Source organism: Oncorhynchus mykiss, chromosome 13 (assembly GCF_057628025.1).
Source record: "Oncorhynchus mykiss isolate SJ-2025 chromosome 13, ASM5762802v1, whole genome shotgun sequence".
Taxonomy (NCBI): Eukaryota; Metazoa; Chordata; class Actinopteri; order Salmoniformes; family Salmonidae; genus Oncorhynchus; species Oncorhynchus mykiss.
Window position 1 is genome coordinate 36,488,329 of NC_143034.1, and position 24,487 is coordinate 36,512,815.

Sequence of the window (24,487 nt, forward strand, 5' to 3'; positions counted from 1 at the left end):
GAAATAGAATAGACTAACGATTTTCAGAAGAAAATGATTTGTTTCTGGCCATTTTGAGCCTGTAATTAAACCCACAAATGCTGATGCTCCAGATACTCAACTAGTCTAAAGAAGGCCAGTTGTATTGCTTCTTTAATCAGAACAACAGTTTTCAGCTGTGCTAACATAATTGCAAAAGGGTTTTCTAATGATCAATTAGCCTTTTAAAATGATAAACTTGGAGAATATAAAATATATTTTGATTTGTTTAACACGTTTGTTTTGGTTACTACATGATTCCATATGAGTTATTTCATAGTTTCGATGTCTCCACTATTATTCTACAATGTAGACAATAGTTAAAATAAAAAACATTGAATTTGTAGGTGTGTCCAAAAAATTAACCGGTACTGTATATGCATTGTGGAGTAGAGCTGATCCTAGATCTGTACAAAGGCATACCATCTACAGCAGGAACAACTGTCTGTGTTAAAAAGGCCCAGCTGGATTGAATTGAGCTATTTAAAATGACATATTTGAGTCTGAAATGATTTGTAATATTTTGAATCAAACCCAATGTCCACCTGGCACACTGGCAGGGTCTGAATCAAACCCAATGTCCACCTGGCACACTGACAGGGTCTGAATCAAATCCAATGTTATGACTGCGATCCCTGTACAGGGATCAACATCAGGGGACATTTCAGAGTGACAACTAAAAATACAACTTCCATGAGGATTCTGTGTTATGCACTATAGCCCGTTACCATATATGTGATTGAATATTATCTGCTGTTGGCTTGTGTGGATGTATGTATGTGTTTTGCAACATAGCTGACTTGAAACATTGTTAACAGTTTCAGGGCCATGGGCCTTTCTCATGATGGAAAAATACAGAATAACATGAAGACAGGAACTGTGCAATGAGTTGGGGGGGCACATTCAGAACGTAGTGTTGCGAGAACAAACAGTCTTTTGTTAGATAACAGGAGCCAGGTGCGAGATAACGGTATCGAGTATGAGCGCATAGATATTCTTCACAGCAACAGTTACATCTATCAACTGAAGCGTTTAGGGGGCTGGGACCAGCCTCTGCACCAACAATCAACGATACGCTGGGTGAGTTTAAACCACGCCCAGTCTCTACTCTACAGGCCGGCTCGGAAGCAGGAACTATTTCTGTCATCAGAGTATATTATAATATCACAGGGACAGAGAGCCCGTATATACGAAAATTGCATTTACCACTTATTGCTTAGCTAATAAAAAATAAATAGTATACAATCTGTGACTCATTGTCATATTTATCCTGATACCAGATTCGAATTGACGCAAATCTAACACTTCGTAACATTAAACATTCTTGAAAATGCAAGTGTCTTACACCCTTCAAAAGATTAGAATGTTGGTAATCAAACTACGTTTTCCAATTTAAAATAGCTATTACAGAGAACAAATACCATGCTTTTGTTTGAGAAGAGCAATCAACAACAGAAACATTTTCCACCATGACAGTTTTTACACATTCACATCTGAAGGTAAAATTATGACTTACATTCTGATATCTTGCTCTTATTTCTCTTCCTGAGGGTACCAGTGATCAAATGAAGTGCCGTTTTCTTTGATATAATCAATTTTTATAGCCTAAATCGAAACATTTTGTAAACCGTTTGTGCCATGAATTCCATCTCTATCAATTTTTTTTACGGAGCGTTTGACGTAATTACACACCGTAAACAATCGTTAATCTAGTCAGTGTTTTTTTTTTTGCTGGGAGTATTGACCGAAGTGAACTGATTTGAAGACAACGAGCAATGACTACCTTTACGCACCAATAATTTTAGCGAAGCTTCATTGATTGACTATATTTCTGCACAATGACCACTGACTGATCTTCTTGAAATCTAGCTGGGTAGATAGCCAATGAGCTGAGGTAAACGCCAGTATGTAATGGTTTTGGGTTGGACCACCATTCCTTGTTTGGAATCGCATGCGCAAGGACCTCCATTCTCGCCTTGACGATCAGAGGAGTTGCTGTAAGGCTTTTTACGCGCAGCTGTATTTCGGAAAGTTGTAGTTTCAACGATTTCATTGAAGATATCATGGCGAATAAATCAGGAAAAGCGAAGTCAAAGTCTAAAGTGAAAGTGAAAAAGTGAAACTGAGACAGATTTTTTGTTTGAGGAATCTTGGAGTGTTATGATTCAAACAAACTGGGGAGTTGTTTCTGCAAGGACAGGACGTACTTCTGGATGGGTAAGTGCTAATGCCGTTTTATGAAATATAAAAATATATATATATTATAAATAAAATATAATTTTTTTTGCAATGAAATGTGTGGTTTGTTTGTGTGTGTGTGTGTGTTGGTTTGTTTGGGTATGTGTGTGTGTGTCAAATCAAATTAAATCTAATTTTATTTGTCACATACACATGGTTAGCAGATGTTAATGCGAGTGTAGCGAAATGCTTGTGCTTCTAGTTCCGACAATGCAGTAATAACCAACAAGTAATCTAACAATTCCAAAACTACTGTCTTATACACAGTGTAAGGGGATAAAGAATATGTACATAAGGATATGTGAATGAGTGATGGTGCAGAGCAGCATAGGCAGGATACAGTAGATGGTATCGAGTACAGTATATACATGAGGTGAGTATGTAAACAAAGTGGCATAGTTAAAGTGGCTAGTGATACATGTATTACATAAGGATGCAGTCGATGATATAGAGTACAGTATATACGTATGCATATGAGATGAATAATGTAGGGTAAGTAACATTATATAAGGTAGCATTGTTTAAAGTGGCTAGTGATATATTTACATCATTTCCCATCAATTCCCATTATTAAAGTGGCTGGAGTTGAGTCAGTGTCAGTGTCAGTGTGTTGGCAGCAGCCACTCAATGTTAGTGGTGGCTGTTTAACAGTCTGATGGCCTTGAGATAGAAGCTGTTTTTCAGTCTCTCGGTCCCAGCTTTGATGCACCTGTACTGACCTCGCCTTCTGGATGATAGCGGGGTGAACAAGCAGTGGCTCGGGTGGTTGATGTCCTTGATGATCTTTATGGCCTTCCTGTAACATCGGGTGGTGTAGGTGTCCTGGAGGGCAGGTAGTTTGCCCCCGGTGATGCGTTGTGCAGACCTCACTACCCTCTGGAGAGCCTTACGGTTGTGGGCGGAGCAGTTGCCGTACCAGGCGGTGATACAGCCCGCCAGGATGCTCTCGATTGTGCATCTGTAGAAGTTTGTGAGTGCTTTTGGTGACAAACCGAATTTCTTCAGCCTCCTGAGGTTGAAGAGGCGCTGCTGCGCCTTCTTCACGATGCTGTCTGTGAGAGTGGACCAATTCAGTTTGTCTGTGATGTGTATGCCGAGGAACTTAAAACTTGCTACCCTCTCCACTACTGTTCCATCGATGTGGATAGGGGGGTGTTCCCTCTGCTGTTTCCTGAAGTCCACAATCATCTCCTTAGTTTTGTTGACGTTGAGTGTGAGGTTATTTTCCTGACACCACACTCCGAGGGCCCTCACCTCCTCCCTGTAGGCCGTCTCGTCGTTGTTGGTAATCAAGCCTACCACTGTTGTGTCGTCCGCAAACTTGATGATTGAGTTGGAGGCGTGCGTGGCCACGCAGTCGTGGGTGAACAGGGAGTACAGGAGAGGGCTCAGAACGCACCCTTGTGGGGCCCCAGTGTTGAGGATCAGCGGGGTGGAGATGTTGTTGCCTACCCTCACCACCTGGGGGCGGCCCGTCAGGAAGTCCAGTACCCAGTTGCACAGGGCGGGGTCGAGACCCAGGGTCTCGAGCTTGATGACGAGTTTAGAGGGTACTATGGTGTTGAATGCCGAGCTGTAGTCGATGAACAGCATTCTCACATAGGTATTCCTCTTGTCCAGATGGGTTAGGGCAGTGTGCAGTGTGGTTGAGATTGCATCGTCTGTGGACCTATTTGGGCGGTAAGCAAATTGGAGTGGGTCTAGGGTGTCGGGTAGGGTGGAGGTGATATAGTCCTTGACTAGTCTCTCAAAGCACTTCATGATGACGGAAGTGAGTGCTACGGGCGGTAGTCGTTTAGCTCAGTTACCTTAGCTTTCTTGGGAACAGGAACAATGGTGGCCCTCATGAAGCATGTGGGAACAGCAGACTGGTATAGGGATTGATTGAATATGTCCGTAAACACACCGGCCAGCTGGTCTGCGCATGCTCTGAGGGCGCGGCTGGGGATGCCGTCTGGGCCTGCAGCCTTGCGAGGGTTAACACGTTTAAATGTCTTACTCACCTCGGCTGCAGTGAAGGAGAGTCCGCATGTTTTCGTTGCAGGCCGTGTCAGTGGCACTGTATTGTCCTCAAAGCGGGCAAAAAAAGTTATTTAGTCTGCCTGGGAGCAGGACATCCTGGTCCGTGACTGGGCTGGATTTCTTCTTGTAGTCCGTGATTGACTATAGATCCTGCCACATGCCTCTTGTGTCTGAGCCGTTGAATTGAGATTCTACTTTGTCTCTGTACTGACGCTTAGCTTGTTTGATAGCCTTGCGGAGGTAGTAGCTGCACTGTTTGTATTCGGTCATGTTACCAGTCACCTTGCCCTGATTAAAAGCAGTGGTTCGCGCTTTCAGTTTCACGCGAATGCTGCCATCAATCCACGGTTTCTGGTTAGGGAATGTTTTAATCGTTGCTATGGGAACGACATCTTCAACGCACCTTCTAATGAACTCGCACACCGAATCAGCGTATTCGTCAATATTGTTATCTGACGCAATACGAAACATGTCCCAGTCCACGTGATGGAAGCAGTCTTGGAGTGTGGAGTCAGCTTGGTTGGACCAGCGTTGGACAGACCTCAGCGTGGGAGCCTCTTGTTTTAGTTTCTGTCTGTAGGCAGGGATCAACAAAATGGAGTCGTGGTCAGCTTTTCCAAAAGGAGGGCGGGGCAGGGCCTTATATGCGTCGCGGAAGTTAGAGTAACAATGATCCAAGGTTTTTCCACCCCTGGTTGCGCAATCGATATGCTGATCAAATTTAGGGAGTCTTGTTTTCAGATTAGCCTTGTTAAAATCCCCAGCTACAATGAATACAGCCTCCGGATAAATGGATTCCAGTTTGCAAAGAGTCAAATAAAGTTCGTTCAGAGCCATCAATGTGTCTGCTTGGGGGGGGATATATACGGCTGTGATTATAATCGAAGATAATTCTCTTGGTAGATAATGCGGTCTACATTTGATTGTGAGGAATTCTAAATCAGGTGAACAGAAGGATTTGAGTTCCTGTATGTTTCTTTCATCACACCATGTCTCGTTAGCCATAAGGCATACGCCCCCGTCCCTCTTCTTACCAGAAAGATGTTTGTTTCTGTCGGCGCAATGCGTGGAGAAACCCGCTGGCTGCACCGCCTCCGATAGCGTCTCTCCAGTGAGCCATGTTTCCGTGAAGCAAAGAACGTTAGTCTCTGATGTCCCTCTGGAATGCTACCCTTGCTCGGATTTCATCAACCTTGTTGTCAAGAGACTGGACATTGGCGAGAAGAATGCTAGGGAGTGGTGCACGATGTGCCCGTCTCCGGAGTCTGACCAGAAGACCGCCTCGTTTCCCTCTTTTTCGGAGTCGTTTTTTTTGGGTCGCTGCATGGGATCCATTCCGTTGTCCTGGGTGAAAGGCAGAACACAGGATCCGCGTCGCGAAAAACATATTCTTGGTCGTACTGATGGTGAGTTGACGCTGATCTTATATTCAGTAGTTCTTCTCGACTGTATGTAATGAAACCTAAGATGACCTGGGGTACTAATGTAAGAAATAACACGTAAAAAAACAAAACACTGCATAGTTTCCTAGGAACGCGAAGCGAGGCGGCCATCTCTGTCGGCGCCGGAAGTTTGTGTGTGTGTGTGTGTATGTGTGTATATATATATATACACACATACACACACACACACACACACACACACACACAAACTTCCGGCGCCGACAGAGATGGCCGCCTCGCTTCGCGTTCCTATATATATATATATATATATATATGACACTTTTTTTCCCATGTCATATTATATTTTCCATTTTTTAATTCAAATGGAATGGAGTAGAACAGCAAACACACACATGGCCACTGCCTGCTTCTCCTCTCCATTTCCATATTAAATAGCCATTGGGTGTTACGGTGCGTGAATGAGGACCCAAAAGCGAATTAACGTAAACAGAGCTTCTTTAATAACAAAACAAACGTAGGCTCAGATGGACCGGCAGATTCCGACAGGACAGGACAAGGTTGCAGCAAACATGACGATAGTCTGGTTCAGGCATGAATAACACAAACAAGAATCCGACAAAGACAGAAACAAAAACAGAGAGCGATATAGAGGACTAATCAGAGGGAAAAAGGGAACAGGTGGGAAAGGGGTGACGAGGTAGTTAGGAGGAGACAAGGAACAGCTGGGGGAAAGAGGGGGAGAAAAGGTAACCTAATAACGACCAGCAGAGGGAGACAGGGTGAAGGGAAAGGACAGAAACAAGACACAACATGACATTGGGTGCTGTTCAGGAGAGGGCAGGCCCACAACATGGAACAGCACAGTTGAATGGAACAGCATTTCACCTTAGTGACTGTTCACTCTGCTCTATACAATACATATCTGTTGATTTTATGTGATGATTAAAAGGCTCATAGAATACAAATATTTTTTAAATGTTTTCTTTCACAGTGATAGTGACTCCGACTGGGAGCCCCCGGTGCCAAGCTGCCCGCTCTACCTCTGCCCCCAGTGGTGTTCATATGCCACAGTTCATTACTGCAGGCATTACTGTGCCTCAGGGCCAAAAGGGCACAGCATGGAGGCGTCGTTGTGTTCTGTGTCGCATGAAATGCACCACTTGTTCAGTTTGCCTCTCCTTTACATCAGAAAGAGACTGCTACGGGACATGGCACAAGCAGCAAAATATTGTGACGAGGACTTCCAAAGGGTGTACTGTTTTTTTAAATATTTATTTTCTAATATTTTTTTAAACATTTTTTTTGTGTGTGTGTGTTAGAATTGCTTTTTGATATGTTGTGTATATAGTTATTTGCACTGCTGTATATAGTTACAGGTCATTTCACCAATTCGGACACTTGGGCACATTTGGGCAACTTGTGTGGGACACCTGGGTGACTTCATGCTAAATGTCATGTATCTCACCCATTACTGAAGTCATCAGTCTGAAACGTTGCACACCTACAGTTGCCCTCTTGTGATATCCATCAAAATTATCTCCAGCATCCTATCTGACTGTGTGGCTATTCTAGTACATGTGAAAGACGATACTACAACAATAAAAAACAGAAAACGTATGCTCTTTCTTTCTCTTTTCTTCCACCAGATCTACTGTGTTTATATTCTCCTACATTCAATTAACATTTCCACAAACTTCAGAATGTTTCCATTCAAATGATACCAAGAATATGCATATCCTTGCCTCTGGGGCTGAGCTACAGGCAGTTAGATTAGGGTATGTCTTCAGGCAGAAATTGAGAACAAAGGGATGCAGCCATAACAGGTTTAAGAGAAATACTTGTTAAGTAAAAAAATAGTTATGTTTAAAAAAAAAGATGAAATAAACGTAACAAATAATTAAAGAGCAGCAGTAAAATAACAATAGCGAGGCAATGTGGAGGCTATTTACAGGGGGTACCGGTACAGAGTCAATGTGCCGGGGCACCGGTTAGTCAAGGTAAATGAGGCAATATGCACATGTAGGTAGAGTTAAAGTGACTACGCATAGGTAATAAACAGAGAGTAGCAGCAGCGTAAAGGGGTGTGGGGGGGGGTGCAGTCCCTCTGACACCGCCTGGTATAGAAGTCCTGAGTGGCAGGAAGCTTGGCCCTAGTGACGCACTGCCCTCTGTAGTGCCTTGCGGTCAGAGGCCGAGCAGTTGCCAAACCAGGCAGTGATGCAATCAGTCAGGATGCTCTCGATGGTGCAGCTGTAGAACGTTTTGAGGATCTGAGGACCCATGACAAATCTTTTCAGTATCCTGAGGGGGAATAGGTTTTGTCGTGCCCCCCTTCACGACTGTCTTGGTGTGCTTGGACCATGATAGTTTGTTGGTGATGCGGACACCAAGGAACTTGAAACTCTCAACCTGCTCCACTACAGCTCCGTCAATGAGAATGGGGCGTGCTTGGTCCTCCTTTTCCTGTAGTCCACAATCATCTCCTTTATCTTGATCACATTGAGGGAATGGTTGCTGTCCTGGCACCACACGACCAGGTCTCTGACCTCCTCCCTGTAGGCTTTCTTGTTGTTGTCAGTGATCAGGCCTGATGACACTGTTGTGTCAATGATGGCGTAGGAGTCGTGTCTGGCCATGCAGTCATGAGTGAACAGGGAGTACAGGAGGTGGCTGAGCATGCACCCCTGAGGGGCTCCCCGTGATGAGGATCAGCGTGGCAGATGTGTTGTTACTTACTCTTACCACCTGGGGTTGGCCCGTCAGGAAGTCCAGGATCCAGTTGCAGAGGGAGGTGTTTAGTCCCAGGTTCCTAAGCTTAGAGATGAGTTTTGAGGGCACTATGGTGTTGAAAGCGGAGCTGTAGTCAATGAATAGCATTCTCACCTTTTTTAATTTTTTATCTAGGCAAGTCAGTTAGGGAACAAATTCTTATTTACAATGACAGCCTATGAAAGTGGGTTAACTTGTCACGAATCCCGCCGAAGATGGTGCCTCTTCCTGTTCGGTCGTCGCCGGCCTACTAGCTGCCATCGATTCCCTTTCCATTTTGTTTCTGTTAGTTGGGTCTAATTGGTAACACCTGTTTTGAGTTTAGTTTTGTTTGTAGGCTATTTAAGGGCACTAGGCCCGCTGGCTATTGTGCGGGCTTGTTCTCTGTTTTATGGTGTTGGTTTATTTTGTGGTCTCTATTTTTCCAGACAGTTTAGTCCTGTTTGTTTGGACGGGTTGTTTCATGCGCCCTTGTGTTTTGCATGTCTGTTTTCGCTGTCTTTGGAATAAAGATCCACGTTCGGAACTAACCTGCTCTCTGCGCTTGACTCCTCCACCCAACATTCCTAGAAGCCGTAACATAACTGCCATGTTGACGGGTAGAAAGACAGATTATTACCTTGTTAGCTCAGAGATTCGATCTAGCACCTTTACGGTTACTGGCACAATTTTCTAACCACCTGCCGCCTCTACAGTCATGGCCAAAAGTTTTGAGAATGACACAAATATTAATTTCCACAAAGTTTGCTGCTTCAATGTCTTTAGATATTTTTGTCAGATGTTACAATGGAATAGTGAAGTATAATTACAAGCATTTCATAAGTGTCAAAGGCTTTTATTGACAATTACATGAAGTTGATGCAAAGAGTCAATATTTGCAGTGTTGACCCTTCTTTTTCAAGACCTCTGCAATCCACCCTGGCATGCTGTCAATTAACTTATGGGCCACATGATGGCAGCCCATTCTTGCATAATCAATGCTTGGAGTTTGTCAGAATTTGTGGGTTTTTGTTTGTCCACCCGCCTCTTGAGGATTGAACACCAATGCTCAATGGGATTAAGGTCTGGGGACTTTCCTGACCATGGACCCTAAATATCGATGTTTTGTTCCCCGAGCCACTTAGATATCACTTTTGCCTTATGGCAAGGTGCTCCATCATGCTGGAAAAGCCATTGTTCATCACCAAACTGTTCATGGATGGTTGGGAGAAGTTGCTCTCGGAGGATGTGTTGGTGCCATTCTTTATTCATGGCTGTGTTCTGAGGAAAAATTGTGAGTGAGCCCACTCCCTTGGCTGAGAAGCAACCCCGCACTTGAATGGTCTCAGGATGCTTTACTGTTGGCATGACACAAGGTTGATGGTAGCGCTCACCTTGTCTTCTCCGGACAATCTTTTTTCCCGGATGCCCCAAACAATCGGAAATGGGATTCATGAGAGAAAATGACTTTACCCCAGTCCTCAGCAGTCCAATCCCCAGCAGTCCAATCCCTGTACCTTTTGCAAAATATCAGTCTGTCCCTGATGTTTTTCCTGGAGAGAAGTGGCGTCTTTGCTGCCCTTCTTGACAACAGGCCATCCTCCAAAAGTCTTTGTGAACATTTATATTTGTATCATTCTCAAAAAGTTTGACCACGACTGTACATAGGTATTCCTTTTGTCCAAATGTGAAAGGGCAGTGTTGAGTGCAATAGAGATTGCATCGTTTGTGGATTTGTTGGGGCGGTATGCAAATTTGAGTGGGTCTCTGATCTGATGAAACCAAGATTAAACTCTTTGGCCTGAATGCCAAGCGTCAGGTCTGGAAGAAACCTGGCACCATCTCTACGGTGAAGCGTGGTGGTGGCAGCATCATGGTGTGGGGATGTTTTTCAGGGGCAGGGACTGGGAGACTAGTCAGGATCGAGGGAAAGATGAACGGAGCAAAGTACAGAGAGATAATTGATGAAAACCTGCTCAAGAGCACTCAGGACCTCAGACTGGGGCAAAGGTTCACCCTCCAACAGGACAACGACCCTAAGCACACAGCGAAGACAACATAGAAGTGGCTTTGGGACAAGTCTCTGAATGTCCTTGAGTGGCCCAGCCAGAGCCCGGATTTGAACCCGACCGAACAACTCTGAAGAAATCCTGAAAATAGCTGCACAGCGACGCTCCCCATCCACCCTGACAGATCTTGAGAGGATCTGCAGAGAAGAATGGGAGAAACTCCACAAATACAGGTGTGCCAAGATTGTAGTGTCATACCCAAGGCAGCTTGAGGCTATAATCACTGCCAAAGGTGCTTCAACAAAGCACTGAGTTAAGGTTCTGAATACTTATTTAAATGTGATATTTCAGTTTTAATATTTAAATGCATATGCATACATTTCTAATCCTGTTTTTGCTTTGTCATTATAGGGTGTTGTTGTGCAGATTCATGAGGAAAACCTCCCAATTTAATCAATTTTAGAATATTCCAGTAAATTCAGGAAGTAAACTGAAAATTCAAATTCTCTTCTATGGTTTTCAATGAGGAAAATGTGGAATTTCGTTTACTTTCTGAATTGACTGGAAATGAAATGGATTTGACTCCAACCCTGGTTTTACTACAAATCTGTCAACGTCATCATTTAGTCAATTGATGTTATAATGCCTAAAGCTCATAGAAGTGATTGTTCTCATTCAGAGTAAATTATTCTAATTGAATAAAACAGAATTAAACAAATCAAATGTATTATGCACCTGAATAACTTCAACTTGGACAATCTGGTTGATTCTCTGCTCAACAACACTGACTGTGAATCAATCTGGTTGATTCTTTGCTCAACAACACTGACTATGAATCAATCTGGTTGATTCTCTGCTCAACAACACTGACTGTGAATCAATCCGGTTGATTCTCTGCTCAACAACACTGATCGCGTCAAACTTTGTTTTGTGTCCAGGCTGTCACTTCTGTCATCAGCTACTAACACCAGTGCTGCACCTTTGTCCTTGTCCCTGGGTGACGGCTTCCTGCTCCCTCTTCCATCGTGAGAACACTGATGGCTCAACATGGTTTTCTGAGAGACTGGATGAAGGCATCCTGCTCCCTCTTCCATAGTGGGAACACTGATGGCTCAACATGGGCTTCCTGGTTATGAAAGAAAGTGTGGTGGTCAATGGTAGCCTCTCCCATTGTTTGAAGCAGTTTTAGTCTTTGTTGGCATGTATCCAGACCCCAGAATGGTAGTAGAAAGAAGCCTGTTCCCCGCATGCTTACTCACAATCATTGTCTGGATCGACCACTCCCCCACCTGACCACAGGACCAGTATTGCTGTCTGATCTTCATTCCTACAGTCTTCATCACCGCCCCTGGAGTCTCTTCACTGTCTGATCTTCATTCCTACAGTCTTCATCACCGCCCCTGGAGTCTCTTCACTGTCTGATCTTCATTCCTACAGCCTTCATCACCATCCCTGGAGTCTCTTCACCGAGTAAGTAAAGATAGTTTAAGAAACCTCTCCCATTCTACTTGTCTATTATCTTTGTTTAGAAATAGTCATTTGTGTGACCTACTGATTTTCCCTACAATTTATTTTAAGGATTTGGAAATATAGAAAATGTAGAACGAGGAATGTCAGAGTCTGGAATATAAATATATACAGTTGGTTTACAATGTATATGATGGTGTGTCTAGACATTATGGACCGTATATGAATATAAAAGGTGTGTACAGTAGTAGTTATATAGGATGAGCCTTGACTAGAATACAGGGTGGAGTACTGGGTGGTAGACGGCTAGGAACAGTGACTAAGTTCAGGGCAGGGTACTGGGCGGAGGCCGGCTAGAGGGGACTATTTAACAGTCTGATGACCTGGAGATAGACCACACATTAACCACACATTAAGTATTGTGGTGTCAGCATCATGTTATGGGTATGCTTGTCACTGGCAGGGAGGGACTGGGGAGTTTATCAGGATCAAAATAAATATGAAAGGAGCAAAGTGTAGACTTTGTATAGGCACTGTACAGCCTTAACTGTGGAGTGACCCCATAAAATGGGATATCAGCCAACTCAGTGACAACTACAGAACACAACAATGTATAGTTAACACAAATATTAGTCTCTTAGCTCTTATTGCAGGACATTGACTGTGGTACATCACCTCCCCAGTCAACCTATTGTGTGTATTGAAAATTCATATTGAACAGCCTTACCTATAGAGTAGCACCACCACCCATCAGCCCATTCTCTTCTTGCTGTCAAAGATGCAGTGTATTGTTGCTATAAGAGTTTATGATTAATAATCCTATTTCAAGCCCCACTAAGATGTCACCATACTATTCCTTTAAAGCCCCTCTGTCAGATATAAATCATCAGAGTGGGAAACCAACTGACATGGAAACAATGTAGCAAATGTATCACTATCAGAGGGGTGTATTATGACATCAGATAGAACTACTCAGACATTCCAAATATCACTTGATTATCAGAGGGGTGAATTATGACATCATATAGAACTACTCCAGACATTCCAAATCAGGCTTCATCCACATCATGAAGGTGGATATTGATCCAACCATTTCAAAAGTAATGACCGGGCTGATGGAAACAGGATATGCCTGTACACTTTTATAAATGCCAACAGACTATTTGTTACTCCGTTTGACAATTTGTTTGTATATTTGTGTCAGTAAAAATGTCTAAGCGAGAAATGGCTGTGGAAACTCCTTAATGATAACAACCACATCTTAGTTAACTTGGAGTCACATGATATGTTGTGTGGTCCTCCCACTATGACTTGAGAAACCATGTAGTTTATTAGGCTACAGATGAAATAAGTTATGAACTTCACAGGGTGGTGAAAGTGCACGTGATGAGCTTGATGCTCCTTTCCAATACATTTTGAGGTTCTTATTCTGGTGACATGATGATCGATGCTTGGTTGCCATTTGACAAATAAAATAATAATCTCATCATTCGGGTAAAAACTTTTATTCAACCAGTGGGAGGCTTGTAAATGCCCCAAGGAAAGTCGAAAGAGGAACTCTTCATTGAGACAATAATAAACAGCAATCCTTGGGAGAGTTGTGGTGGATATTATAAACTAAGGATCTGCTGGAGTCCAAATCAAACCAAGATTCTTTATTTCTGAGCTCAGAGAGAATAACAGAGTAACACAGCACAGTGGAGACAGTCTGAATTCCTGAAGCATTGAGTGATTAGCACATATCTTTATAGTTTCCTGTTCCTGGGAGGGACTTTATTCATACAAGGATGCAGGTGCAGCTGGTTTGCAACACAGAATGATAGTCCCAAGTACAGGAGATTATAATAGGACAGTTTCACAAGGTTAGTCACATACTCAGTTATATGGACACACAAATAATTAACATTTTCCATTACAGAGTCTGAACATTTTCATTTCATTAAATCATCAGTGGGCTACAATGCAAATGTCAACAATGGAACAAATGCAAATGCATCACAACACAAATATCACTTGATTATCTGTAGTGCTGGAGGAATGACACACCCAGATAAACACGCAAAGATTTTTAAAAAAGGACAACTTATATTCAAACTGACAGACTCCATATTCACTTCATGTTTTCTAATAAAAACAAACAAATATATATTTGAGTATACCCTGTACCATTTAATTTCATCTGGTAAAGACAGGTAAACACATTGTCAGTCAACAATATAAGACAACGGGAGCACTGTGTATGTTCTCTGATGAATTCTAAGTCAATGTGATGTATATCAATATACACACTAAGAGAAGTAATTTCTCTCTCCTGTGTGGATTCTATAATGACGTTTAAATGACTGTTATGAGTAACATGTTTTCCAAAAGTCTGAGCTTTTCTAAGCCTTCTCCTCTGTGTGCAGTCTAATGTGTTCTTTCAGGCTTCCTAAATGGGCAAAAGCTTTGCACCCTGGGAGGCCTCTCTCCTGTGTGTATTCTCTCATGTTTTTTCAGGTATGCTTTCTGGCTGAAACACTTTACACATTGGGAGCAGTGGTAAGGCTTCTCTCCTGTGTGTATGCTCTCGTGTTGGTTCAGGCATGTTTTCCGTTCGAAACTCTTTCCACACTGGGAGCAGTGGTAAGGCTTCTCTCCTGTGTGTATTCTCTCATGCCGTTTCAGCACCTCCGAACGGACGAAACACTTTCCACATTAGGAGCAGTGGTAAGGCCTCTCTCCTGTGTGTATTCTCTCATGTTTTTTCAGGTATGCTTTCTGGCTGAAACACTTTACACATTGGGAGCAGTGGTAAGGCTTCTCTCCTGTGTGTATTCTCTCGTGTTGGTTCAGGCATGTTTTCCGTTTGAAACTCTTTCCACACTGGGAGCAGTGGTAAGGCTTCTCTCCTGTGTGTATTCTCTCATGTTGTTTCAGCTCCCCCGGACGGACGAAACACTGTCCACACTGGGAGCAGTGGTAAGGCTTCTCCCCTGTGTGTGTTTTCAGTTGTGCTTTCTGTTTAAAACTCTTTTCACACTGGGAGCACTGGTGTCGTCTTGCTGGTTTGGACGTCCATGGCTCTGGTTCCTCTGAGTCTGGTCTTTCTCCTGCCAAAGATAGTGTTATTTTTAAAGAGACCCAAATGAAACCACATGATAAAACAACCTTGCTACGGAGGGTAAATCCCAAATCAGATCTCTCAATAACCTGAGGCCAGTTTTAACAATCTTAGTGTGATTTTAAAACAAATGTAGAGCTTCCTGGTAATTACTGCTGTTTACATTACTTATTCATCCTGTTTTACAAGTCAGAACACAAAAAACTAGACAGTTCTAGGACACTGAAGACACAGACGTCGCTGGATTCCAATTGAACAGGTGGTTCTAAATATATAACTTTCATAGCTGTATGATACAGAATGTGACCTACACACTTCCTTAAACATAAAATAACTAAAGAAGTAATTTTGTGTGGAATTCCAAAACTTGTTTTTATGTCACAGATACAAAGCACATCAGTAACATCTCCCCGTTGTTGAAAGGGTTCGACACATTGCTGTTTAAATGGACCAATTTCTTATTTAGACGTTCACAGATTTTCAACATTTTGATTATCGCTGATGTCATATTTTGGGTAAATGTTCCTAAAACTGATAGTAACAACAAAAAACAAAAATATAAACGCAACATGTAAAGTGTTGGATGTTTCATGAGCTGAACAAAAAAGATGGCAGAATTTTTTACATCCCTGTTAGACAACATTTATTCTTTGCCAAGAAAATCCATCCACCTGACAGGTGTGGCATATCAAGAAGCTGATTGAACAGCGTGATTGTTACACAGGTGCACCTTGTGCTGGGGATAATAAAAGGCTACTCGAAAATGTGCAGTTTGTTCACACAACAATGCCACAGATCTCTGAGGGAGCGGGCAATTGGCATGCTGACTGCAGGAATGTCCACTGGACCTGTTGTTAGGGAATTTAATGTACAGTACCAGTCAAAAGGTTGGACTCACCTACTCATTCAAGGGTTTTTCTTTATTTTGACTATTTTCTACATTGTAGAATAATAAAGACATCAAAATTATTAAAAAACACATGGAATCTTGTAGTAACCACAAGTGTTAAATCAAAATATATATTCTATTCTTCAAAAGTTGCCACCCTTGCTTTCTCTCAACCAGCTTCACCTGGAATCCTTTTCCAACATTATTGTAGGCGTTCCCACATATGCTGAGAACTTGTAGGCTGCTTTCCCTTCACCTCTGTGATCCAACTCATCCCAAACCATCTTGATTTGGTTGAGGTCGGGGGATTGTGTAGGCCAGGTCATCTGATGCAGCACTCCATCACTCTCCTTCTTGGTCAAATAGCTCTTACACAGCCTGGAGGTGTGTTGGGTCATTGTCCTGTTGAAAATCAAATGACAGTGGGACTAAGCCCAAACTAGATGGGATGGCATATAGCTGTAGAATGCTGTGGAAGCCATGCTGGTTAAGTGTGACTTGAATAAATAAATCACTGACATTGTCGACAGCAAAGCACCCGCACACCATCACATCTCCTCCTCCATGCTTCACGGTGGGAACCACACATGCGGAGATAATCTGTTCATCTACTCCTCGTCTCACAAAGACATGACGCTCGGATCCAAAAATCTCAAATTTGGACTCATCAGACCCAAGGACAGATATCCACCGGTCTAATGTCCATTGTTCGTGTTTCTTGGCCCAAGCAAGTCTCTTCTTCTTATTGGTGTCCTTTAGTAGTGGTTTCCTTGCAGCAATTCGACCATGAAGGCCTGATTCACGCAGTCTCCTCTGAACCGATGATGTTGAGATGTGTCTGTTACTTGAACTTTGTGAAGCATTTATTTGGGCTGCAATTTCTAAGGCTGGTAACTCTAATGAACTTATGCATCAGAAGTAACTCTGGATCTTCCATTCTTGTGGTGGTCCTTAAAGTAATGATGGACTGTTTCTCTTTGCTTATTTGAGCTGTTCTTGACATAATATGGACTTTGTCTTTTACCCAATAGGGCTATCTTCTGTATACCACCCCTACCTTTTCACAACACAACTGATTGGCTCAAACACATTAAAACCTGTTATGGCTAGGGATTTCGCTAGCGGAACATTTCGACAACATCAGGTGAAATTGCAGAGTGCAAAATATATATATATATTTTTTAGAAATATTTAACTTTCATGCATTCACACGTGCAATACCACAAATTAAATCTTAAGACTCCATAATGTTTCATCATTAGATGCTACAGTCCTCCTTTAAGACTCCATAATGTTTCATCATTAGATGCTACAGTCCTCCTTTAAGACTCCATAATGTTTCATCATTAGATGCTACAGTCCTCCTTTAAGACTCTAAAATGCTTCATCATTAGCTGTTACAGTCCTCCTTTAAGTCTCCATTGTGATTAGAATGTGTCTGGAAGTGCTACTCTATCTATTCTACTCTCATCCTTTCAGTTTTAATAATATTTAATAATAATAATAATAATGTTATAATAGGTAATAACTAACTTTAATAACTAGGGTAACCAACAAAATCTTCATATTTACCCCCCTCTAACAATACCGCTACAGAATTAGCGTAGTAGGCCATGTAACTTAAGGTAATCAGAAATATTTAGGACTAACTTATTCCTTGCCACCCATTCTCAAACTAACTGCAGCTCTATGTTAAGTGTTGCAGTCATTTCAGTCGCTGTAGTAGCTGACGTGTACAGTGTTGAGTCATCCGCATACATAGCCTCACTGGCTTTACTCAAATGTCATTGGCATGTTGTTGGTAAAGATTGAAAAAAGTAGGTGCCAAACAGCTGCCCTGGGGAATTCCTGATTCTACCTTGATTTTGTTGTATAGGCTTCCATTAAAGAACACTCTTTGTGTTCCGTTAGACAGGTAGCTCTGGGACGGCAGGTAGCCTAGTGGTTAGAGTGGTAGGCCAGTAACCGAAAGATTGCTGGATCGAATCCCCGAGTTGACAAGGTAAAACTGTGTCGTTCTGCCCCTAAACAAGGCAGTCCTAGGCCGTCATTGAAAAAAAGAATTTGTTCTTAACTGACTTGTCTAGTTAAATAAAGGTTACATTTTAAAAGAAAAACTCTTTATCCACAATATAGCAGGGGGTGTAAAGCCATACGTTTTTTTCAGCAGCAGACTATGATCGATAATGCCAAAAGCTGCACTGAAGTCAAACAAAACAGCCCCAAAAATATTTTTATCATCAATTTTTCTCAGCCAATCAGCAAGTGCTGTGCTTGTTGAATGAACTTCCCTATAAGCTAAAAGTCTATATTTGTTTACTGTAAAATAGCATTGTATCTGGTCAAAATTGTAAGGGTTGGTAATTTCATTGAAGGTGTTCCAAAGCGTTTTACAATCATTCTTCATGTCATTTATCTTTGTTTAATAGTGTAGTTTCTTCTTTTTATTCAGTTTAGTCACATTATTTCTCAATTTGCCAATCAGTTATTCAGCCAGACCTATATGCCATCTCTTTTGCCTCCCTCTTCATCATACAATTTTTAAATTCCTCATCAATCCATGTGGATTTAACAGTTTTTACAGTCATTTTCCTCATGGGTGCATGCTTATTAGTAGCTGGGATAAGCAATTTCATAAACGTGTCATGGGCAGCGTCTGGTTGCTCGTCATTACACACCACGGACCAACAAATATTGTTTCCATTGTTGGAATCGGCAAAACTTGGAACATGGAGACATTAAAGAAGTGATAGGAAGTGAAAGAGACTGGGTGTTATGTCAGAAGTTAATGGTTCTCTGAAGAAAGACAGATGGCTTTGGAATGTGTTGGGTGGACGAAAGGAGAGCAAAGTGTTAAACAGGGGAGACGAACATCTGTGGATTAGATGAAGGAGGGGTTGAGGTCAGGACAGATTCTCATCAGGGAGATAAAGGTCTGGTATCCTGTTACTCTCTTCCTGTGGAACCATAAGATGTAAGGATTGGAGAGAAGGAGTGTCTTAAGTGAGACATATCTGGATGGAACAAATGTTGGGTGGTCTGAATTACAGATGTACAGAACCTTTGGGAATAATTAAACTTGGTTAAAGCTTCTCTAGTGTCCGTGAGTTATTTACTGTGAAAAAAACAACCTAATAACATCAACAACATAGGAATCACCACAAACAATTGTATGACCTCTTATATAGAACACTAGGCCTAGCCTTTTGGAACTTTGGTTTTCCTAGATATGACTACTATATTGTGATCACAACATCCGATGAATTTGAATACTGCTTTCAAACACATTTCTGCAGCAATAGTAAAGATATGATCAAAATATGTTGATGATTCAATTTCTGTACTGTTTGTAACTACCCTGGTAGGTTGATTGATAACCTGAACCAGGTTGCAGGCACTGGTTACAGTTTGAAGCTTTCTCTTGAGTAGGCAGCCTGATCACAGCTTTCCTCCAGTATTAGTTAATTAATTAACAGTGTCTTGAGTTTGGTTTGCCTGTTCTACAGTCTAGTAAAGATAGGGGGGTTGACTGGGACAGGCATTGTAACATCCATAATGTTTTATGGAAACGTTTTTGTAAAACAAGCACCTTACATCAGATCATCTTGAAACTTTCCCTCTAAAGTTAACTTTCATCAAGGTTTTATATGGTCTATTGGTTTCTCTCTTTTCATTGGCAGAATCCTTTTTCAGTGTTATGATATTCATAACACCCATATACACCAGTCTATCTTCCTGTCAACTAACAGAACTCTGCTGGTTGTCCTGACCAGTGGACAGATCTATTGTATTTGTTCAAACTGAACTACAGCACTTACTTTGATGAGTCAAATCTGATCCATTCCTCTCTTCTCCTCCTCCCACAGTTCCACTCAGCCCCAATGTTTTGCTGTAGTCCACCAGCAGCACAGACAACCTCTTCATACCCAGCAGTAAGGTGCTACCGGGAGAGGCACGACACGAGGACTCCGGGAGGGAAGAAGGGCTAGTGTTGTCCTGGTAACCATAAAGAGGGGACACAGACACATATCATTATGGATGCTGATGCCACTGTTGACATAAAGTACTTTACAGAAACCCAGCCCAGAGCCCGATAGAGAAAGCTGTATGCTAGACCAGATCAAGCTGTACCATCTGGTGTTCTGATCTGGAGAGACTCTTCTCTGCCTCGTCAGCATTAGGATGTTGTTGAGACTCCCCAGAGGATCCACAATAGTCATGTGTCTCTCCTGTGTGAATGAGAACATCAAACAGATGGTAAACTTCTGACCATCTATTGCAATCATAGAGTCTTACAAGAGGCATGCATATGTCTAAAATGGCCACTTTCATCATGATTTCCTAAAATATTGTTTGTGATGCAAATGTAAAAGGGTCGTTCCACAAAATGGGTGGCCTTTGTTATTTTAAGTAGAAAATATGCACCAATATAGAATTTTAAAAGCTTGTTATATTAGATGAGGGGAACTTTAATATAGACCACATGGAGAATTCAATACATCGAATTGAAAAGTCCCAAAAATATATGAACCAATGGCAGATCGAACCTTTAACAATTCCTACAGTACTGAACAACATATTCAAGTGTAGAACTTCAGTAGAATGCCCCTTTAAAACCACACATTAGTTCAACAACGGCATAGTTTGTGTCCCTGTTTAAGACAGTACTCACTGGTGTTAATCTGATATTCTGTCTCTTCCTCTTTCACTGCCAAAACGTCTTCCTTCTTCACCTTTATTGAGATAGCATCCTCTTCCTCTCTAAACGGTTCTTTCTCTTCTTTCACTATAACAGCCTCCTCTTCCTCCTTTTTCATTCTGAAATATTATTTCTCCAAACAGCAGACCCCCTCTTCATTAGCAAGGGAGGAGTAGTTTAGTCGAGCTCATGGTCAGGGATGTTAGCTAGCTAGCATTAGCGTCTAGCCTAGTGCAAGGCTTAGTATCAATCTTTAACACGTTTGCTAATTGAACCAGTTGATACGTCAACCGAAACTTGTTTAAAACACTGAGATTAGCTAATGTACATTAACATGGTCTAAAAACTCAATCTTTCAGTTTTATGTTGGCTAGCAAGCTACCGACGTGGTTGAAAGAGTTGGCGCCTTGTTGTTCCTGAAGAAGCGTCCCGTCCAGTCCATTATACGTCACGCAAGAAGAGTCAACTGAAAGACGCACATCGCCATCTGCTGGCTGGAGTGGGTAACGCAGTTTGGAAACAATAGTTACTACACTTTTTGTATTGGAAAGAACGTCATAATTATTTAACAATAAGCTGATACATTTTCTCTTCCAAATAATACGTTCCTGTACACAGACGTAGAAGCTCAATATGAATATGTAGATGATTAATAAATACTTTTATGAATAGGTAGTGTGTTGATATACATTTTCTCTCTTAATTTTTCATTCTTTTTTATCTACCTGTGACCATACTATTTCCTTAAAGCCACGCTCTATAAGATACAAATCATCCTGTAAACAACAGAACAAATGCATCACATGCAAATAGCACTTGATTATCTGTAGTGCTATACACTGGGTAGACAAAACATTAAGAACAGCTGCTCCTTCCATGACTTAGAAAGACTAGGTGAATCCAGGCTAAAGCTATGATCCCTTACTGATGTCACTAGTTAAATCCACTTCAATCCGTGTAGATGAAGGGGGGAGACAGGTTAAATAAGGATTTTTAAGCCTTGAGACATGAGACATGGATTGTGCATGTGTGCCATTTAGAGAGATAATGGGGAAGGCAAAATATTTAAGTTACTTTGCACGGGGTATGGTAGTAGGTGCCAGGCGCACCGGTTTGTGTCAAGAACTGCAACGCTGCTGGGTTTTTCAGCTCAACAGTTTCCCATGTGTACCAAGAGTGGTCCACCACCCAAACAGTGCAGGTCAGTGCCACATTCAATACTGCCTTGCACACTCTCGCCTGCATCTAGCTGAAATAGAGATATTACTAGACAAATTCAGGTATGTTTATCCCCGTTTTGTTCCATTTAAACGTTTGTCAACAGAATCGGCGGAATGAATGCACCCCTGATCATGCATAAACACAGTTCACTTTCATTACAGACACGTTGTATTCCTTCTTGCATCTATGTGCTCTCCTCTTATCACCTTCTCCCTTTGTTTCTGCACTTCAATGCACAACAAATCAGCCAAACCATTTAATAACTGCTACACACAGCTTACATTGTTGTCACCATATTAGCTAAAATAACATCATAGTCAACAGAGCTAATATAACTAACTCGTTAGTAAACCTGCTACAATCATGCAGTACCGTTACAGTGTACAGTCAGTAAGCAGTTTAGCACTTACCTTGGCGGGTCCCAGTGGCAATAAATTAGTCAAACCAAAAGCTTGCCTTGACTTGGAAGAGTTCCAGTGTTGTGTTGGATAGTCATAGCCAGCTAGCTAACATAACATCCCTTTGTTTGAGCCAAGTGTTTGAGTAGACTAAACTAGATAGCTGCATTTGCTAGCTAAGTAAGTGAAACTGAAAGTGGAAAATAAATGACGAAATATCTCTCTCTCGCTTCTCCTTCATTTTGGAATAAAATAATTTGTTAAAAACTGTTCAACTATTGTATTTTTCTCTCTTTTAGTCAACTACTCACCACATGTTATGCACTGCAGTGCTAGCTAGCTGTAGCTTATGCTTTCAGTACTAGATACATTCTCTGATCCTTTCATTGGTTGGACATCATGTCAGTTCATGCTGCAAGAGCTCTGATAGGTTGGAGGATGTCCTCCGGAAGTTGTCATAATAACCGTGTAAGTCTATGGAAGCCTTGAGAACCATAATCCTCCTATGTTTTGTATTGTGGTCAATATACCCAGAGGAGGATGCAAAATAGTATGTTTTAATAAATTATTTGGTGACGTGATTATATTTAGTATAGTTTTATCTAAAAAGGACCACTTTTAAATATTTTACCATTTTTGTTTTTCTGAAAATAACGATGGTCCTCCCCTTCCTCCTCTGAGGAGACCCCACTGAACCCAAAGGACACCCAGCCAACTTGACACAATTGTGGGAAGCATTGGAGTCAACATGGGCCAGCATCCCTGTGGAATGCTTTCGACACCTTGTAGAGTCCATGCCCCGACGAATTGAGGCTGTTCTGAGAGGAAAAGGGGAGGGTCCAACTCCATATTAGGAAGTTGTTCCAAATGTTTGGTATAATCAGTGGATATATCTGCCATTTAGCAGACACTTTTATCCAAAGGGATTTGCAGTCATGTGTGCAAACACTTTACATATGTGTGGTCCCAGGAATCAAACCCACTACCCTGGTTTAACAAGCACTATACTCTACCAACTGAGCTACAGGACATCAAGGAATGATCAAGGAATGACGCAGATAAACACACACAGCCTGAGTTTCAAAAATATAATTGAATCAAAGACCGTAACATTGAAACTGCATATTTAGTTACAATCAAATATTATTTGTCACATGCGCTGAATACAACAGGTGTAGATCTTAACGTGAAATGCTTACTGACAAGCCCTTAACCAACAACGTAGATGAGAAAAATAAGGGTTAAGAAAATATTCCCAAAATAAAAAGTTCAAAAAAGTAACACAATAAAAAACAATAACGAGGCAAAATACAGGGGGTACCAGTACAGAGTCAATGTGGAGGCTATAAACAGGGGGTACCAGTACAGAGTTAATGTGGAGGTTATATACAGGGGGTACCAGTACAGAGTCAATGTGGAGGCTATAAACAGGGGGTACCAGTACAGAGTTAATGTGGAGACTATATACAGGGGGTACCAGTACAGAGTCAATGTGGAGGCTAAATACAGGGGGTAACAGTACAGAGCCAATGTGGAGGCTATATACAGGGGGTACCAGTACAGAGTCAATGTGGAGGCTATAAACAGGGGGTACCAGTACAGAGTCAATGTGGAGGTTATATACAGGGGGTACCAGTACAGAGTCAATGTGGAGGCTATAAACAGGGGGTACCAGTACAGAGTCAATGTGGAGGCTATAAACAGGGGGTACCAGTACAGAGTCAATGTGGAGGCTGTATACAGGGGGTACCAGTACAGAGTCAATGTACTGAGGTACAGATCAGGAGCAGGTGTTGAAATAAAATACATACAACTTCATACAGTTTGATTTAATGAGGCTTAATGACCAAAAGCACAATTCTATTTTTGTAAACATGAGACAAGTGTACGAGCATATGCGTGTTCTCTCGTGAACTTTAAGTAGCCTTTATTTGTTGTGATATAATCCTTTCGAGACAGGTTGTGTCACGGATCTGGGGAAGTGGACCAAAGCATTTCTGCAGCATTGAAGGTCCTAAAGAACACATTGGCCGCCATCATTCTTAAATGGAAAGTTTGGAACCTGGCCGCCCAGCCAAACTGAACAATTGGGGGAGAAGGGCCTTGGTCAGGGACGTTACTGAGAACCCGATGGTCACTCTGACAGAGCTCAAGACTTCCTCTGTGGAGATGGGAGAACCTTCCAGAAGGACAACCATCTCTGCAGCACTCCACCAATTTGGCCTTTTTGGTAGAGTGGCCAGACGGAAGCCACTTCTCAGTAAAAGGCACATGA

The 24,487-nt window shown here is 41.9% G+C and overlaps 1 protein-coding gene and 1 long non-coding RNA gene across 2 annotated transcripts in view; one reads left to right on the forward strand and one right to left on the reverse strand.

The window, feature by feature from the left end:
* Positions 1 to 1,966: 1,966 nt before the first annotated feature.
* Positions 1,967 to 7,298, forward strand: LOC149978862 (uncharacterized). The gene is made up of 2 exons (XR_016485867.1): positions 1,967 to 2,235; positions 6,673 to 7,298. It is a non-coding gene; the product is annotated as an uncharacterized LOC149978862 (long non-coding RNA).
* Positions 7,299 to 13,545: 6,247 nt separating this feature from the next.
* The window catches only part of LOC118940234 (uncharacterized), a 40,299-nt gene continuing 29,357 nt past the window's right edge, over positions 13,546 to 24,487 (reverse strand). Inside the window, 4 exon segments of the mRNA XM_090194340.1 lie at positions 13,546 to 14,994; positions 19,713 to 19,890; positions 20,026 to 20,123; positions 20,567 to 20,714. Coding sequence (XP_090050466.1) covers positions 14,312 to 14,994; positions 19,713 to 19,890; positions 20,026 to 20,123; positions 20,567 to 20,714 — 1,107 coding nt within the window. The 3' untranslated portion in view covers positions 13,546 to 14,311.